Source organism: Ranitomeya variabilis, chromosome 4 (genome assembly GCF_051348905.1).
Source record: "Ranitomeya variabilis isolate aRanVar5 chromosome 4, aRanVar5.hap1, whole genome shotgun sequence".
NCBI lineage: Eukaryota > Metazoa > Chordata > Amphibia > Anura > Dendrobatidae > Ranitomeya > Ranitomeya variabilis.
This window is the reverse complement of record NC_135235.1, coordinates 200,812,001-200,832,199: the sequence shown is the minus strand read 5'-3', so window position 1 is coordinate 200,832,199 and position 20,199 is coordinate 200,812,001. Positions and strand designations below refer to the sequence as shown.

The window sequence follows — 20,199 nt, the reverse complement described above, 5'->3', positions numbered from 1 at the left end:
AGATGCTCTGCACAGAGCTGTCACTCGCACAAAGAAAGGAAAGATGCTCTGCACAGAGCTGTGTCACTCGCACAAAGAAAGGAAAGATGCTCTGCACAGAGCTGTGTCACTCGCACACAGAAAGGAAAGATGCTCTGCACAGAGCTGTGTCACTCGTACAAAGGAAAGATGCTCTGCACAGAGCTGTCACTCGCACACAGAAAGGAAAGATGCTCTGCACAGAACTGTGTCACTCGCACAAAGAAAGGAAAGATGCTCTGCACAGAACTGTGTCACTCGCACAAAGAAAGGAAAGATGCTCTGCACAGAACTGTGTCACTCGCACAAAGAAAGGAAAGATGCTCTGCACAGAACTGTGTCACTCGCACACAGAAACGAAAGAGATGCTCTGAGCTTAATACCTGACACCCGCGGGCATCACTAGGAGCCTTTCATACCAAAGCTCCGCCCCAAAAGCTGACATCGCCCGCGGGCCAATCCAGAGCTGCCACATCACCAGAGCAGCTGACGTCTGGGCACCAATGAGAAGGCACCATATCACGGACATGCCCAGTAAGGTGATTTCTGGACTTAGACTCCAGTAGGCAATGCGGTGCGTGCAATACACTGGTTACCATAGACTTGGCTGGAGATCCAGCAGTGACCAAGTGTATACCAGGAGCCTGAGCGAGACACTGGGACCGCATGGGAGGGCACAGCACCCGACAAGGCCCGGGATCCATCCTGCGCAGGAGGCCTAACATTCGCAGCCCTAGTTTTTTTTAAAGGTAACCTGAATGGTTCAAAACTACAACTTGTCTCATAATATAAAAAATGGCGTAAAAAATATTGACGGAAAAATACTAAAAAACAATTATGGCTTCAGGAAAAAAGAGATGAAAAAAAAAACAAAACAAAAAGAAAGTGCAAAAATGACAAATGCATCAGAAGAGAAGGGGTTAAAGTTCCAGTTCTCAGCGTGATTTTCCTGCACTGGCTGATAACAGCAGACAATAGATTACATCCTCCCCCCTCTGCTCTGCGGCTCTGCCCGGTAGGTGACTGTGCGCTGCCGACTCTCTAACAGGGGCGGGGCCAAGGGATGTCACTCAATAGATATACCGCCGCTGATTGGCTGCCGCGACTAACAGGAAGTGGCAGCTAGCGTCAGCCTGTGATTGGGCGCGTCCCACTCCCTGCAGTCGGGGCTGTGGGCACTTCCGGATCCCTGGGCGTCAGCTCTGCGGGAGGAGAGGTACAATGATGGGAGAGGGAGTTCCTGAGACGCTCTGACCCCGGGAGGATAGGCGCTGGGAGTGCGGCGACTGAGGGGAGCATAAGCGGAAGCGGACGGACAGAGGCCCCCGGGACGGCAGATGTCCGGTAAGAGCCGCCCTCTCTGCGCTGGGAGGACTCCCCCACTCCAGTCTCCATAGTCCTAACTCAGTCACCTGACCATCAGCTGTTCCCTGGATCATCTTCTCCTGGGACGTACCATTGTGGGAGAGAGAGAGGGGAGGACCGAAGTGCCTGCTGGGAATTAGCTGGGTGATGCCCCTACACCCACCTGACTGCTGGGTGCACGTATGTACCCGCCTGACTGCTGGGTGCACGTATGTACCCGCCTGACTGCTGGGTGCACGTATGTACCCGCCTGACTGCTGGGTGCACGTGTATACCCGCCTGACTGCTGGGGGCACGTGTATACCCGCCTGACTGCTGGGGGCACGTATATACCCGCCTGACTGCTGGGGGCACGTATATACCCGCCTGACTGCTGGGGGCACGTATATACCCGCCTGACTGCTGGGGGCACGTATATACCCGCCTGACTGCTGGGGGCACGTATATACCCGCCTGACTGCGGGGGGGGGGCACGTATATACCCGCCTGACTGCGGGGGGGGGACGTATATACCCGCCTGACTGCGGGGGGGGGGGCACGTATATACCCGCCTGACTGCGGGGGGGGGGCACGTATATACCCGCCTGACTGCGGGGGGGGGGGGGGCACGTATATACATGGAGTAATGTCAGGCGCCTCTTGTATTACATGGATTTAAGGGAATTGCATTGTTAGCAGTTGTATCCTACATCTATGACAATCGGTACTTAGTTTGGGGTAAAACGAGCGAGGGGCACGTGGACCCCCGACCTGTTGTGTTCTTGTAGGGGTTCAGGGGAGACAATTGCTAGTATTGCAGTCTAAGGAAGATCGGTGACATCAGCAGAGACTCTGAAAAAATGAATGATTAAAGGGGTTGTCTACAACTGGACAAGCCCCAGGCAGCTGGATAAAGCAATAAAAAAAAAAAAAAAAAAAGTATAATTGCTTCCCAGACCCTGACATAAACCATGTCACATGATGGCTGCAGCCAATCGGCGACCACTGATCGGCTGCAGCGTCCATAGCGGTTCTTCTTCATGGGCTAAACTGAAGGCTGCAGTCGATATGATAATTAGGAAGCTCGGTGCACCTGTCTGCCCACTGGCTTTAGGGTATGTGCACACGTTGCGGATTCTCTGCGGATCCGCAGCGTTTTTTGCAGTGCAGAAACGCTGCAGATCCGCAATTGATTTACAGTACAATGTAAATCAATGAGAAAAAAAAATGCTGTGCACACTTTGCGGAAAATCTGCTGCGGAAACGCTGCGGCTTAAAAGAAGTAGCATGTCACTTCTTTTTTGTGAATCTGCAGCGTTTTTGTACCCATTCAGTTATAGAAAACCGCAGGGGTAAAAAACGCAGCAAATCCGCAAGAAAACCGCAGCAAAAACGCATAAAAAAACGCTGCGGAACCGCACAAAAAACCGCAGGTGCTTTTTCTGCCAGGAGAGACAGAATCCGCACCAGAAATTCCTAAGCCTAATCCGCAACGTGTGCACATAGCCTTACTTCCTGTTTGTAGCGACCACTGTTTGTAGGGAAATTTCAGGGAAGCCCCAATGAGGGAGGCGGAGCTTGTAAGCCAGTGGGTGGAACTATCCACTCAGTCTCTTGGCCACACCCAGGGTGCACTGAAAACCTAATCAACATATTAGAATACACCTCATTTTCTACAGGATGGAGGCAGTGATTTAGATAACTAAAAGTGTTTTTATTCTATGTCACAATCCCTTTAACTCAGTGGGAATATTACACGGTTATTGGTGATGAGCGAGCGTGTTGGTATAAGGTATTATCTGAGCATGCTAGGGTGCTAACCGAGTGTCTTCAGCGTGCTCGAATAATATGTTCCAGTGCCCGCAGCTGCATGTCTCGAGGCTGTTCGACAGGTGCAACACATGCACGGATTATCTACCAAACAGGAAATCCCTGCATGTGTTGCGTCTGTCGAACAACCTTGAGACATTCAGCGACGAGGACTGGAAAATAGTATTCGAGCACGCCGAAGACACTGTTAGCACCCGAGCATGCTCTGATAACACCTTATCCCAGCACATTCACTCATCACTAATGGTTATGTTACATGGTCATATCAAATCCTCCAGAGAGGGTGCCACTATTATTGTTAAAGGGTTTTTCTACTTCTCCCCCCCCCCCCATTTAAAAACTATATATAATATATATATAATGAAGAAAAAATTTGGAACAGCAGAAATACACTACTTATCTTCGGGTGCAAAGCCCAGACAACCCGTCCTTGGTTGTTTCCTGTCAGTATATTTCACAAAAGCAGGCAGCACTCCATAGTCTTTGAGACAAAGTGTAGGTGTTTATTGGACCCACATCTCCATATGCAACGTTTCGGCTCTGCTGAGCCTTTCTCAAGCCTGAGCTTGAGAAGCTTGAGAAAGGCTCAGCAGAGCCGAAACGTTGCATATGGAGATGTGGGTCCAATAAACACCTACACTTTGTCTCAAAGACTATGGAGTGCTGCCTGCTTTTGTGAAATATATATATATATATATATATATATATATCTCCTTACCTCTCGTATTGATGGTGTTTCAGCTCTTGGCAGGGGCCTCTGTGGGCTCTTGGCGGCAGGACTAGTAACGGCTGATCAGTTAAGGTGCTGGGTTGTCATGTGGTAGGTTGGAAGCTCGACTGCCGATCTGTTCACTCTCTACAGGGCTGCAGAGTCCTGCGGCCGTTTTTTTTTTTTTTGTCAGACCCAAAGAGAATGAGTGGAGTGGCGGCCGGGCATCCAATATGCCACCTCATTCTAAGGGGGATAAAAATTCCCAGTTTTGCTGATCAGCAAGTGTTCCGTTTATTGGACCCTCACCGATTAGGTTATCTATCCCACGGACATGTCATGACTTGTTTTCACTGGACAACCTCCATCTACATCGTGTACTGCAAAATATGGAAAACAAAAAGTACCGTAAGTAAAGGTTAAACCTACACTGCCATTTTCCTTTACCATGGAAATGTATAGTTGATGGACGCTACAGTCCGGTGATCTTCAGCAGGCTGTACGTGTGATGTGAACAAGGCCTAGAATGCACAGTTCCTCCTGCTTTGGCCCCTTTAGCAATTGGACCCCTGTTTGGCTGCACTGGTGGCACCAATGGTGCGTTCGCCCCTGATCTTGGGGCTTAGATTGGTCTCCTTTTTTCGTGGCTCATCTTTCCTTACTTGTTTTTCCAGGCAGGATCTGTGCAAGTGAAATGACTGAATATAAGCTTGTCGTGGTCGGTGCTGGAGGCGTGGGCAAGAGCGCTCTGACCATCCAACTCATCCAGAACCACTTTGTAGACGAATACGATCCCACCATTGAGGTACGCAGCATGTAATGTGGCTGTTACATCAGGGTTTATTAAAAGGACACCTCGGCCTCCCCATAATGCCCTCCTTATTATTTCTCAGCCTTGTAAATAGTTGGGATCCTTCTGGCTTTTGTCAGAAGACCTCACTATCTTTTGGAACCAACAGCTATCTTTTGACACTGGGTGCCATCGCTTGCTCTCTGTTGTCCGATCAGTAGTGGAGGTTACATTGGAACAGCTTAGATTTTATGGTGTATGCAGAGTAGTGCCTGACATCGCCTCCCGCCAGTCACTATAGGACCTTAAGAGGGTTGTCTCTTCAAGATGTCCTTTCAGGTCCCTCTGAGCCAAAACGGAGTTACCCAGCAGACGTCAGGACAAGTGGGAGGGCAGGCAGGCGTCCCTGGCCATAACAGCTGATTGTTTGAAGTTAAAGAAGCCAGACATCTGTCAGTCTTGATAAAATATTTTATATAACAATGTGGCTTAGAGAGGGTTCTCTATGGCCTTCATGACATATTTCCAACTGAAGCCCATCTTTTACAGGTTGTGGACTGAAGAAACAGCTTTGGATGAGTCTCGCCTAAGGCTACGTTCACATTTGCGTTGTGCGGCGCAGCGTTGGCGACGCAGTACACAACGCATGCAAAAAGCAGCTTTTTGTGACGCATGCGTCCAATTTTGGCATGATTTTCGGCGCAAAAAAAATGCAACATGCAGCGTCCTGTGCGCCCTGATGCTTGCGCCAAAAATGACGCATGCGTCACAAAACGCAAGACAACGCATGTCCATGCGCCCCCATGTTAAATATAGGGGCGCATGACGCATGCGCCGCTATGCGTCGCCGAACCTGCGCCCGACGCAAATGTGAACGTAGCCTAACAGAGGAGCAGCATCGTACACATACCTCTCAGCCTCTGGAGCAGGGCTGTGACGTGAGAAGAAATAAATCTTCTCTGGAGATTTTTTTTTTATCATCCACCTGCATGCCTATTTCTGTACTCATTCTACTAAGTCATTCTCTCTACCCTGTTATAAAGCAGTCTGACAGAGCAGAGCATGTACAGAAATAAGCATGGAGGAGAAAAAGGAAGCTGGAGAAAAGAAAAACCTCTTTTGTGCTCAGTCAGCAAGGAGATTTATTTCTTCTCGCAGCCCTGCTCTGAAGGCTGAGTGAGTTTGTGTGTGATTTATGATACTGCTCTTCTGTCAGTTGAGACAGATTTCTCAAGCTATGTTTCTCCAGTCTGCAACCCGTCCTGCCATGTGACTAGAATGGATTGCAATTCAAAATATGTCATGGGGGGGCGTTTGTATTACACCTTTATTCTTGACATCATTTATTTAAAGGAAAAGCACAAACAGTCTCTCTCGCTCTGTGTCTATGATGAGGAACATGTTTGTGCTTCGGGGCGTCCTGTGAGCAGATCTTTCCTTGGTTTCTCTGCCTTAAGGTACCGTCACATTAAGCGACGCTGCAGCGATATAGACAACGATGCCGATCGCTGCAGCGTCGCTGTTTCATCGTTGTGTGGTCGCTGGAGAGCTGTCACACAGACAGCTCTCCAGCGACCAACGATGTCGAAGTCCCCGGGTAACCAGGGTAAACATCGGGTTACTAAGCGCAGGGCCGCGCTTAGTAACCCGATGTTTACCCTGGTTACCATTGTAAATGTAAAAAAAAAAAAAAACACATATTCACATTCCGGTGCCTGTCACGTCCCCCGGCGTCCGCTTCCCTGCACTCCTCCTGCATCCTGTGTAAGCGCCGCCGGAAAGCAGAGCAGTGACGTCACCGCCGGGGGACGCGACAGACACTGGAATGTAAGTATGTAGTGTTTGGTTTTTTTTACATTTACAATGGTAACCAGGGTAAATATCGGGTTACTAAGCGCGGCCCTGCGCTTAGTAACCCGATGTTTACCCTGGTTACAAGTGAAGACATCGCTGAATCCGCGTTACACACGCCGACTCAGCGATGTCAGCGGGTGAGCCAGCGACGAAATAAGGTGCTGGCCTTCTAGCTCCGACCAACGATGTCACAGCAGGATCCTGATCGCTGCTGTGTGTCAAACACAACGATATCGCTATCCAGGACGCTGCAACGTCACGGATCGCTATCGTTATCGTTGTTAAGTTGTTCAGTGTGAAGGTACCTTAAGAGTAGTCTAATTAATCTCATTAACACTGACTACACAAGAACCACAAGACAGATTTATTCACCCCAGGTATCATATATTAATATATTAATATTAATCAGGTATTAATCAGTGTAACAGAGGCAACATGACAATGCCTGTAGTTTACTTAGCAGAATCCTGCTGACGGGTTCGGATTTACCTGCATTCAATAGACGGCGGTGCTTTCGGTGCTGCGAACATGCGCTGCTATTTCCAGATTGTGGGCATTGGGCTTTTAAGTAATTTTTAGAAGAGAGTAATAAGCTGAAAAACACCGTTCACCACTTATGTTAGGAAGGAACGGAGGGGTGAGTCTTGTAGCCACCATGTTTTATACTTTTTGTTTAGTTTATAGGTTTGTTTTTTTTTCTTCCGAAAGCATTTTAATATTTTCTTGGCCATCTCTGTTAGCGGTTTAAATAATAATAAATTATATATATATATATATATATGTGTGTGTACATACGCACATACGTACATGCGTGTGTATATATGTATATATATATATATATATATATATATATATATATATATATATATATATATATATATATATATATATATATATATATATATATATATATATATATATACATATACATATGTATTACATACATCCAGACCAGACCAAAAGTTTGGACACCTTCTCATTTTTAAAGATTTTTCTGTATTTTCATGACTATGAAAATTGTACATTCACACTGAATGTACAATTCAACCATTCCCGGTGACTACCTCTTGAAGCTCATCAAGAGAATGCTAAGAGTGTGCAAAGCAGTCATCAAAGCAAAAGGTGGCTACTTTGAAGAACCTAGAATATAAGACATAACTTCAGTTGTTTCACACTTTTTTGTTAAGTATATAATTCCACATGTGTTAATTCATAGTTTTGATGCTTCAGTGTGAATGTACAATTTTCATAGTCATGAAAATACAGAAAAATCATTAAATGAGAAGGTGTGTCCAAACTTTTGGTCTGTACTGCGTATATATATATATATATATATATATATATATATATATATATATATATATATATATATATATATATATATACCCGATTCTAATGTATCGGGTATTCTAGAATGTGCATGGCCACGTATATTGCCCGGCCACGTAGTATATTGCACAGCGATGGAGTATACGGCACAGAGCCATGTAGTATACAGACTTAAAATAAAAAATAAACATATACTCACCTTCCGAAGGCCCTTTGAAGTCCTGGCCTGTGTGCGGTGCACGCGGCAGCTTCCGGTCCCACGGTTGGTATGAGCGCAGGACCTGTGATGATGTCGCGGTCACATGACCGTGACGTCATGGCAGGTACTTCTCGCAGGACCTGTGATGACGTCATGGCAGGTCCTTCTTGCAAACCATCCTTTAACATTAGATCTTTTTACTATTGACGCTGCATAGGCAGCATCAATAGTAAACACTTGGTGACACAGGGTTAATAGCAGCGGTTACAGAGTGCGTTACCCGCGGCATGACGCGGTCCGTTACCGCTGGCATTAACCCTGTGTGAGCGGTGACTGCGGGGAGTATGGAGCGGGCGTCGGGCACTGACTGCAGGGGAGTAGGGAGGGACTAATCGGACTGTGGCCGTCGCTGATTGGTCGCGGCAGCCATGACAGGCAGCTGGCGAGACCAATCAGCGACTTGGATTCCAAGACAGACAGAGGCCGCGACCAATGAATATCAGTGACACACGGAAGTGACCCTTAGACAATTATATATATATATATATATATATATATATATATATATATATATCTCCAGTCACCGCTAACACAGGGTTAATGCCAGCGGTAACGGACCGCGTTATGCCGCGGGTAACGCACTCCGGTATCGCTGCTATTAACCCTGTGTCCCCAACTTTTTATTATTGATGCTGCCTATGCAGCATCAATTGTAAAAAGATGTAATGTTAAAAATAATAAAAAAAAAACAAAAAACCTGCTATTCTTACCCTCCGTAGTCCGCCGAGCCGCACACGGCTGCCGCCATCTTCCGTTCCCAGAGATGCATTGCAAAATTACCCAGAAGACTTAGCGGTCTCGCAAGACCGCTAAGTCATGTGGGTAATTTCGCAATGCATCCTGGGAACGGAAAATGGCAGCAGCCGCGCGCTCATCGCGAGAGCTTCGCTGGATCTCGGCAGGTTAGTATATAACTATTTTTTATTTTAATTATTTTTTTAAACAGGGATATGGTGCCCACACTGCTGTATACTACGTGGGCTGTGTTATATACTGTGTGGCTGCTATATACTACGTAGCCAGTGTTAGATACTATGTTGCCTGTGTTATATACTGCGTGGCTGCTATATGCTGCGTGGGCTGTGTTATATAGTACGTGGGCTGTATTATATAGTACGTGGGCTGTTATATACTGCGTGGCCACTGTTATATATTGCGTGGCCTGTATTAACGCATCGGGTATTCTACAGTATGTATGTATGTATATAGCAGCCACATAGTATATAGCACAGGCCACGTACTATTTGTCTGATATATACTACATGGCTCCTATATACTATGTGGCCTGTGATATATACTATGTGGCTGCTATATACATACATTCATATTCTAGAATACCCGATGTGTTAGAATCGGGCCACCATCTAGTATGGATATAGATATAGATAGTTTTTAGCAATTTTCTTAAGCTTTTTTGGCACTTTTTCTCTTTTTTTTTTTTTTTTTTTTTTTTTTAAACCCTTTATACAATGAATAAAATGATAGATTTTTTTTTTCTTTTTTTAGGAGAAAACGCTGAGAAAATGCTGAAAAGATCATCTTCTAATTTAATTTATTTATTTATTTTTCTTCCCATTGATTTGTATTATAAAGTGTGGAGTGTCTTCATGGAGGAAATCTCCTGAAGAATGGTCACATCACTTGTTTTAAATGCTTGACGTCTATGGAAGACTGAGGTGGCTTAAAAACAACAAAAAGCTAATTTTTAATTGAATTTAATAGGAAGATTCTTCCAAGTGTTTTCTGTGTTGACCTCCTAAAAAACAAATAAAAAAAAAAAAGCGCAGTGTGCATGTACCACATTACCGCCACAACTTAACTCTGCGCTGCATTTCAAAGACCCCTGCTGCCTATGGATCATGGCATAGGGCTGTGTCCGCCACTTCCTCGACACTCCTTTCCAACAGATGATTTTTTTTTTTTTCCTTTTTGTCATCCTTATTTCTATTATTTTTTTTATTTCGTTTTGTTTTACATCCATGGCATACGTTTTATACATCAGCAATTTTAAAACTAATAGTCCAAATACAAACTTCTACGTTAATCGTGATTGATCCATAAAAAACTGCCATACCGATGGTGTCCAAATGGCATTAGTATTCTTTAATGCACTCATTGAGGAAAAATGGATCAAAGCAGCACATGCCACTTCTTTATTATTATTTTTTTTTTTGTTCTCCGTATAATCTCTGTTTTGCATGAGTACAGCACACAGGCAGATTATACACAGACAGATTATACACATCTGATGGCTCATTCATACATCCAATTTGTCAACGTACGAGACAATTATTTTAGTTAGATCATTGTGGGGGGGAGTGTGGTTTGGTCGGGTGGGGGAGTGTGGTTTGGTCTGGTCGGGGGAGTGTGGTTTGGTCTGGTCGGGGGAGTGTGGTTTGGTCTGGTCGGGGGAGTGTGGTTTGGTCTGGTCGGGGGAGTGTGGTTTGGTCTGGTCGGGGGAGTGTGGTTTGGTCTGGTCGGGGGAGTGTGGTTTGGTCTGGTCGGGGGAGTGTGGTTTGGTCTGGTCGGGGGAGTGTGGTTTGGTCTGGTCGGGGGGAGTGTGGTTTGGTTTTCTCATACCTGGAAAAAAAAAAAAAAAAACGTTTCTCTACCACCTTCTTTTTGACAGTCCGTGAAAATCGGACCGTTCTCGGATGTCATCAATGTGCAGGCTGGTATTTTCACGCACCCATAGACTTCCACTGTCAATTTTGATCCGACATGTCTCTGATGTTATCTGTGGACCACCCAGTCCGAGGAAGAAATTGGTCATAAAATATCATAGATATGAGTACTATCTGCGAATACTCTGGATTGCACTCGTACAAGAAAATTGGAAGTGTGAATGAGCCCTAAGTGTGTGCCCTTTAGATCAGAATGGCACATGTCCTATAGGAATTGTGGACAGGGCACGCCTGAGTATCTCACTATTTCACCGTGTACTTTGTGTTGATCTCTCCCGTTACTACAGGACTCGTACAGGAAGCAGGTTGTCATAGATGGTGAAACATGTCTCTTGGACATTCTCGACACTGCAGGTCAAGAAGAGTATAGTGCCATGAGGGATCAGTACATGCGGACCGGAGAAGGCTTTCTGTGTGTTTTTGCAATTAACAATACAAAATCCTTTGAGGATGTCCACCATTACAGGTCAGAGGCCTTATTAATGCAAGCCCGTGTCTAACGTGGTTAATTATGTATTTCTTAAATGGGGCTGAGCTGCCAGACAAAGCCTGTGGACCAAAGCGGGACACTGACTACACAAGAACCAGAAGACAGATTTTTGGGACACCTTTTCCTTTAATCCCCTTTGGTCACCTTTACCGGAGCCGGTGCTATGTACGGTAGTTTGTATTTTTTTCCTCTATTAAAATCCCAACATAGTGCAAAAATTGTTATTTATAGCGAAAAATTATCCAAAAAAAAAAAAGGAAAGCGTATGCGTACCCCAAAATGGTTCTGGTTCAAAAGTATAGCAACGAGCTATGTGGTCAAACAATAAAATAAATCTATGCCTCTGGTGCCTTTTTTTTCTTTCACAATAAAGAAATGCCTGCTAAAGCGAAAACCTATAAATGTTATTTATACCTTAGTCTAAGTGGCTTAAAAAATAGAATTTTTTTTCTGTCTTCACCCCAAAAAATTAATGAAATATTCCTGCCCCAAAATGGTACAAATTGAATTAAAAAAAACCTTGACCCTTAACAAGCCCTCTTTTAGCTACATTCACCACAAGATAAAGGTATAGCTCTTTGAATTTGAGGATCAAAGGATCAAAAAAGAATTGTTGCTCATGTTTCAGATTCCTGCACCGGTTTCAGTCCACAGATTTCTTCCTGTTGTTCGGCATTCTGGTTTCCATTGCACATGACATTGATTGTAGAGAGTCGGTTTTAAATTTATTGCAGCATCACCAAGAAGGAAAAGTTGTGAAATTATGGAAATCATAGGGTGGATAGACAGGTTACTGATGACAAAATGGAAGCAAAATTTTCCAAACCTCTTGATTTTATTCAGTCTGGAGTATGAGCGCACTTAGAGCCTTTGGGATACTAATGGTCGTCTGAGGAAGGTTCTACCACTGAATACTCTTGGGCAAATCATCAAGATCCGCTGCTGGCAGCTCCTGTGTAATCACCGACCAATGACGTCCGAGAAGTTCTCGACGCAGCAGCCATGGGAGCACGTTTAGACCACACATGATAATCACAGTAGCAAAAGCAATATGCGACCTGGCGTGGTCGTGATGAAAAGCGTCACCTGGGACACTTTTGGAGAAATGGCAGCACCACTGTTTCCACAATCAAATTAAAGTGACAGAGTTGTTAGTGCACCTGGAATTAAGACTAGAGGGGTTCGGCTACTGTACATTAAACCACCCCACTCCATAATCCCGGGAGTAGGACCGTTGCGACGACTTTGGCTTCTTGGTGGTGCAACTTCAATGTTTAATGAGTAGCAGTGTGTGTGTGTGTATGTACAGTACAGACCAAAAGTTTGGACACACCTTCTCATTTAAAGATTTTTCTGTATTTTCATGACTAAGAAAATTGTAAATTCACACTGAAGGCATCAAAACTATGAATTAACACGTGGAATTATATACTTAACAAAAAAGTGTGAAACAACTGAAATTATGTCTTATATTCTAGGTTCTTCAAAGTAGCCACCTTTTGCTTTGATGACTGCTTTGCACACTCTTGGCATTCTCTTGATAAGCTTCAAGAGGTAGTCACCGGGAATGGTTTTCACTTCACAGGTGTGCCCTGTCAGGTTTAATAAGTGGGATTTCTTGCCTTATAAATGGGGTTGGGACCATCAGTTGTGTTGTGCAGAAGTCTGGTGGATACACAGCTGATAGTCCTACTGAATAGACAGTTACAATTTGTATTAGCTGCTTTTTTCTTGCCATAAGTAAAGAAAAACGAGTGGCCATCATTACTTTAAGAAATGAAGGTCAGTCACTCCGAAAAATTGGGAAAACTTTGAAAGTGCAGTGGCAAAAACCATCAAACGCTACAAAGAAACTGGCTCACATGAGGACCGCCCCAGGAAAGGAAGACCAAGAGTCACCTCTGCTTCTGAGGATGTTTATCCGAGTCACCAGCCTCAGAAATCGCAGGTTAACAGCAGCTCAGATTAGAGACCAGGTCAATGCCACACAGAGTTCTAGCAGCAGACACATCTCTACAACAACTGTTAAGAGGAGACTTTGTGCAGCAGGCCTTCATGGTAAAATAGCTGCTTAGAAAACCACTGCTAAGGACAGGCAACAAGCAGAAGAGACTTGTTTGGGCTAAAGAACACAAGGAATGGACATTAGACCAGTGGAAATCTGTGCTTTGGTCTGATGAGTCCAAATTTGAGATCTTTGGTTCCAACCACAGTGTCTTTGTGCGACGCAGAAAAGGTGAACGGATGGACTCTACATGCCTGGTTCCCACCGTGAAGCATGGAGGAGGAGGTGTGATGGTGTGGGGGTGCTTTGCTGCTGACACTGTTGGGGATTTAGTCAAAATTGAAGGCATACTGAACCAGCATGGCTACCACAGCATCTTGCAGCGGCATGCTATTCCATCCGGTTTGCGTTTAGTTGGACCATCATTTATTTTTCAACAGGACAATGACCCCAAACACACCTCCAGGCTGTGTAAGGGCTATTTGACCAAGAAGGAGAGTGATGGGGTGCTACGCCAGATGACCTGGCCTCCACAGTCACCAGACCTGAACCCAATCGAGATGGTATGGGGTGAGCTGGACCGCAGAGTGAAGGCAAAAGGGCCAACAATTGCTAAGCATCTCTGGGAACTCCTTCAAGATTGTTGGAAGACCATTCCCGGTGACTACCTCTTGAAGCTCATCAAGAGAATGCCAAGAGTGTGCAAAGCAGTCATCAAAGCAAAAGGTGGCTACTTTGAAGAACCTAGAATATAAGACATAATTTCAGTTGTTTCACACTTTTTTGTTAAGTATATAATTCCACGTGTTAATTCATAGTTTTGATGCCTTCAGTGTGAATGTACAATTTTCATAGTCATGAAAATACAGAAAAATCTTTAAATGAGAAGGTCTGTCCAAACTTTTGGTCTGTACTGTGTATTACAGTTATATGAAAAAGTTTGGGCACCCCTATTAATCTTAAGCTTAATGTTTTATAAAAATTGTTTTTTTGCAACAGCTATTTCAGTTTCATATATCTAATAACTGTTGGACACAGTAATGTTTCTGCCTTGAAATGAGGTTTATTGTACTATCAGAAAATGTGCAATCTGCATTCAAACAAAATTTGACAGGTGCATAAGTATGGGCACCTCACCAGAAAAGTGACATTATATTTAGTAGATCCTCCTTTTGCAAAAATAACAGCCTCTAGTCGCTTCCTGTAGCTTTTAATGAGTTCCTGGATCCTGGATGAAGGTATTTTTGACCATTCCTCTTTACAAAACAATTCCAGTTCAGTTAAGTTTGATGGTCGCCGAGCATGGACAGCCCTCTTCAAATGATCCCACAGATGTTCAATGATATTCAGGTCTGGGGACTGGGATGGCCATTCCAGAACAGTGTAATTGTTCCTCTGCATGAATGCCTGAGTAGATTTGGAGCGGTGTTCTGGATCATTGTCTTGCTGAAAGATCAATCCCCTGCGTAACTTCAACTTTGTCACTGATTCATGAACATTGTCAAGAATCTGCTGATACTGAGAGGAATCCATGCGTCCTTCAACTTTAACAAGATTCCCGGTGCCGGTATTGGCCACATAGCCCCAAAGCATGATGGAACCTCCACCAAATTTTACTGTGGGTAGCAAGTGTTTTTCTTGGAATGCTGTGTTTTTTGGCCGCCATGCATAACGCCTTTTTGTATGACCAAACAACTCAGTCTTGGTTTCGTCAGTCCACAGGACCTTCTTCCAAAAAGAAATTGGCTTCTCCAAATGTGCTTTTGCATACCTCAGCCGACTCTGTTTGTGGCGTTCTTGCAGAAACTGCTTCTTTCGCATCACTCTCCCATACAGCTCCTTGTGCAAAGTGCGTTGTATAGTTGACCGATGCACAGTGATACCATCTCCAGCAAGTTGATGCTGCAGCTCTCTGGAGGTGGTCTGAGGATTGTCCTTGACTGATCTCACCATTCTTCTCTGCCTTTCTGATGTTTTTCTTGGCCTGCCACTTCTGGCCTTAACAAGAACTGTACCTGTGTTCTTCCATTTCCTTACTATGTTCCTCACAGTGGAAATTGACAGGTTAAACCTCTGAGACAGCTTTTTGTATCCTTCCCCTGAACAACTATGTTGAATAATCTTTGTTTTCAGATCATTTGACAGTTGTTTTCAGGAGCCCATGATGCCACTCTTCAGAGGAGATTCAAACAGAACAACTTGCAAGTGGCCACTTTAAGTAGCTTTTCTCATGATTGCATACACCTGGCTATGAAGTTCAAAGCTCAATGAGGTTACAAAACCAAAAAAGTGCTTTAGTAAGTCAGTAAAAAGTAGGTAGGAGTATTTAAAACAAGAAAATGATAAGGGTGCCCATACTTATGCACCTGTCAAATTTTGTTTGAATGCAGATTGCACATTTTCTGTTAGTACAATAAACCTCATTTCAAGGCATAAACATTACTGTGTCCAACAATTATTAGATATATGAAACTGAAATAGCTGTTGCAAAAAAAACAATTTTTATAAAACCTTAAGATTAATAGGTGTGCCCAAACTTTTTCATATAACTGTATATATTTTATATTTTGCACCTTGTTACATTATTTAAATATCTTAATATTTATCAAAAATTGCATGTCTCCTTTCTATTTCTCTAGAGAACAGATTAACAGGGTAAAAGATTCGGATGATGTCCCCATGGTTTTAGTTGGTAACAAATGTGACCTCCCTTCACGGACAGTGGACACAAAGCAGGCACAGGATCTAGCAAAGAGTTATGGGATTCCCTTCATAGAAACGTCTGCCAAAACAAGACAGGTAAGCCTGCGTGCAGACGTGTAGTGTGGAAGTAATGGTTTGTACTTGGAGGAACTGCTAGGATTTATGCTTGCTGTCCACATGTACATGTTATCTGAAATGTGCTGCCATATTATCTTTTTTTTTTCTGGACTAGGAGGATCTGGCTGCATAGCTTGTGGATTGTGGATCAGCAACTTTAATTATTGCTAGTGATGAGTGACCATGCTGGGATAAGATGCTATCTGTGCATGCCTGGGTGCTAACCGAGTGTCTGCGTGCTCGTAATGTGTTTGAGTCCCCTGTGGCTGTTCGACATCCGCAATACATGCAGGGATTTTCCTGTTTGTTACGCAGTCCTTGCAAGTGTTGCGTCTGTCGAACAGCCACGAGACATGCAGCCGCTGCGACTGGAACATATTATTCGTGCACGCCGAAGACACTTTTGGCATCCGAGAATGCTCTGATAACACCTTATCCCAGCACATTTTCTCATCAGTTTTCTGGAGGTTTTAGAACATTCGTAGATATTTGTCCTTGGGGGCATTAGTAAATCTTTTACTAATTTAGCCCAGGGCCCAAATGTTTAGAAAGCCTATGAAATTTGGCCAGTAAACCCCATTCTGATCTGATCCTAAAACAATTTTATAATTTCTGCCTTCTGATAGCTGCACATTTTTATTTTATTTCTTGCTCATATGAGTCAATGTTTGTTTTTTTGCCATCGCTTACAGGGTTATTCCCACCTCTGACTTATGGCTGAGACAGGAATTTGGCTGGGGCTTCACAGTTACTTTCAGTGGCGTAACTATTGTTTGATGGGCCCTGGTGCAAAATTTGGACGTGGGCCCCCTCCTACATGTTGGTCAGATGTATTGGCCCTTGAAGCGTTGTAGATCCTATGAAGACATGCTTGTTCACCCCCTATGTAATAATATCCAGATCCTGGGCCCTTCCAGTAATAATGCCTCCCAATCTGGTACAACAATGTCCTCCATGCTAGGCCCCTTCCTGGCATAATGTTCCCCATCATGTAATGTGCCCCTGCTTAGTATAATGCCCCCTTCTAGACCTAATGCATACTTCCTGGGCCCCTTCCTGGTATTAGAATTCTTATTCCGGGACCCCTTCTGTTCTTCTCCAGCACATTTTAAAAAGAAACAAACCATTTATTTTTACCTTACCTTGCTCCCTTGACGCGCACCTTTCTCCTCCATAGCCGGCAGCTGACTTCGGCTTGCCGGCATGGGCAGCGCATGACACGGGAAAGCAGTTTGCTACTGGCTTCTGATTGGCCAGCAGTGGGTTTCTGTGTTGCAATATATTTCAGCTGAATGTGCGTCCAAGGAAGCACATCCAGGTGAAAGTCACTTGGCGGTCTCCTACACAGGCTCAGTCACAGTCGCACCCTCTTTGAACGCAAACATTACGCTCCTGCCCAAAGGGCTGCTACATTGCAGCGTAAATTCTAGTGAAAGTGGTCACAATGATACTTGGAAAGGTCCTTGACAATCAAGTTGCAAAATATCGGAATCACTTGGATTTTTAGTGACTTGCATATCGTGGTACCTGTAGCAGCGGCCCCATCAGAAGATCGTAGAGGCAACAGGTGGGGCAACGGAAACTGTCCAGTATATAAACTGTACATTCACACTTTGTTGTATAATTTGTATTAATGGTGTAACCTATAAGCAGAGCTATATTGCCCCCCCTGATCAATTTCCATCATGCTAGGCTCACTTTTGTACTGTGCAAGAACGCTACAAGGCGTGACGAATGGCTCTGCATTGTTTGGTGGCTTCAAGTGTTTATAGAAAGGGAAAGGATTCTGTAAGCAGACATGACTTTCCCATCCTGTTTTTACTAGTCTGGGGGGAATTCCTATCCATGGTTAACCTACTCTTCATTCTGCTTCTTTCCTCCCAATTTTTCATGATTTTATTTCTTTAACACCCAAGGGAGTTGAAGACGCGTTCTACACCCTCGTCCGTGAAATCCGCAAGCACAAAGAGAAGATCAACAACGGGAAAAAGAAGAAATCCTCCAAAAGGAAGTGCGTGATTCTTTAAGACAAGTGCCATCTTTCCCGAGGAACGCCAGCAAAGCCACAGCCTGTGTGCCAACTCATACCCAGCAGATTGCGTGGACTTTAGTATTGCAGTGGATGGGAAGCGATTGCAAGGAAATTCCAAATTCCCTTCGTACATTTTTGTCTTTTTATTATAGGAAGCACATTCACACAAAATGTTGGGACGGCTATCTTCAAAGATACTACTTTTCGAAGCCCGCTCTCTTGTATAGAAATTAAATTAAAAAAAACCTTAAACTTTTCATGAAGACTATTGCGGCACCCACGGGAATCTCCACCACCAAGGACCTCTGCCACCAGATTCTCATTTTTCTTTTTTTTTGTTTTTACCCCCTGGGAGAAGTTAGTGTGTCAGATCTGCCTTGGCTTTGAGAGTAAACCAGTCCGTAATCTGCTCAGCAGTAATGTAAAACTCATCTAAACGGAGGAAAACCTAGAAAGTTACTATGAGGAGTGAAGCCTTAGTCGTGAACATAGTCTGACAATGGGGAAACGTGCTAGAATGAAATAAAGGAAGAACGTCTTTCAAAACTGAGGTGTGAGTTTTTATTTTGCCTTTTTACTTTAGTTATGAGGATAGCGTTGGATTTCACCTTGTCATGTTAAAGGGGTTCTCCAGTTTTGGAAAACTACTGACAGTTTAACCACTTCCCAACATCATATGTCTGGTGTCCTACTCAGCAGCTGAGCCTACGGTTTTCCCGGCAGATGATTGCTGTGTTATTCAGCCATCATCTGCCTCTAAAAGCCGCGAGTGGAGTGCATCACCACCTGCAACTGTTAACCTGTTAAATGCTGCTTTTAACAGTGGCATTTACGGCGTGTGGCCCGGGGGGTTGTGCCTTTGTAAGTACGTGTTGACGGCAACACCTTAGCGGGGCGCTGATGAGTACAATGACAGCTGGAGGTCTGCCGAAGACCCCAGTATCTGTCATGCCTTTGGCTGAAATTCATAGTAGACTTTTAAGATGGGATTTTTGGCATTTATAGCAATACTTTGGTATTGCTATATATCGGGAAACTATAGAATACAGTAAAAAAAAAAAACTGTTTTATCACCCTTCACCCCCCATTTAAAAAAAAAATATATATATATATATATATATATATATATATATATATATATATATATATATATATATATAATATATATATTTTTTTTTTTCCTTTGTGGTATCGCTAACTCCATAAAGGTCTAATCTATCAAAATATAAAATTAGCCTAATTAGTGAATGTCGTAATGAGAAAAAAATCAAAATACCAGAATTTCGATGTTTCAGCATCTGCAATACCACTAATGAAAATACGAGAAGCAATCAAAACTTATGTATCACAAAATGGTATCAATGAAAATGTCATCTCAAGGAGTTAAAAAAAGAAAAAAAAAAAAAACAATCCGTCACACAGCTCCAAGTCTTGGAAAATTAAAATGTTCCAAGTCTTGGAAAATGTCAACTTTTTGTTTTTTTTTTCAGAATTTTCTTTCAATTTTTTTTCCCACTACTTTAAAAGCAAAACTATGCTTGTTTGGAATCGCCGCGGTCGCACTGACCGGGAGAATCGTAATTATTACTGTGTAATGAATGCTGTAAAATCAAAACACAATTGCCGATTTTATATTTTTTTTCCGTAATTTCAGCATATTTGGATTTTTTTTTTCCCCTTTTTCCAGTACATCACATGATAAAATAAGTTATTTAATTCAAAGCTACAGCTTGCCCCACGAAAAAAAGCAAGCCCTCACATAGCTATGTCGAGGGAGAAATTTAAAAAAAAAAAAAGGCCCTTGGAGGAAAGGGAGGGAAAAAAATGAAAGTGCAAAAAAACCCCAAAATATTTTGTTGGGAGGATACGTGGGCCACTGACCAACGACAGACCGAATACATTTGTGTGAACGTAGCCTAACTGTAGTCTTGAACACCGTCGTAAAAGGAATTTGACAGATACAAATGAAGGAAGTAGTTAAAGATTACTTTTTTTTTTTTTATCATGTTCTGGTCTTGTGTACCATTCACCTTGA

General features: G+C 43.6%; 1 protein-coding gene across 1 annotated transcript; it reads left to right on the top strand.

The window, feature by feature from the left end:
- Window positions 1-1,112: 1,112 nt before the first annotated feature.
- Window positions 1,113-18,710, top strand: LOC143770223 (GTPase KRas-like). The gene is made up of 5 exons (XM_077259643.1): window positions 1,113-1,362; window positions 4,576-4,706; window positions 11,105-11,283; window positions 15,952-16,111; window positions 18,049-18,710. The coding sequence occupies exons 1-5, from the start codon at window positions 1,356-1,358 to the stop codon at window positions 18,157-18,159; spliced, it is 588 nt and encodes a 195-aa protein (XP_077115758.1). The 5' UTR covers window positions 1,113-1,355; the 3' UTR covers window positions 18,160-18,710.
- Window positions 18,711-20,199: the final 1,489 nt, after the last annotated feature.

What these genes read in the sequence shown, in the direction of transcription:
- LOC143770223 (XM_077259643.1), top strand. An exon ending in AATACGATCCCACCATTGAG is followed by an intron (nt 4,707 to 11,104) that starts GTACGCAGCATG and finishes CCGTTACTACAG; the next exon opens with GACTCGTACAGGAAGCAGGT. An exon ending in GAGGATGTCCACCATTACAG is followed by an intron (nt 11,284 to 15,951) that starts GTCAGAGGCCTT and finishes CTATTTCTCTAG; the next exon opens with AGAACAGATTAACAGGGTAA.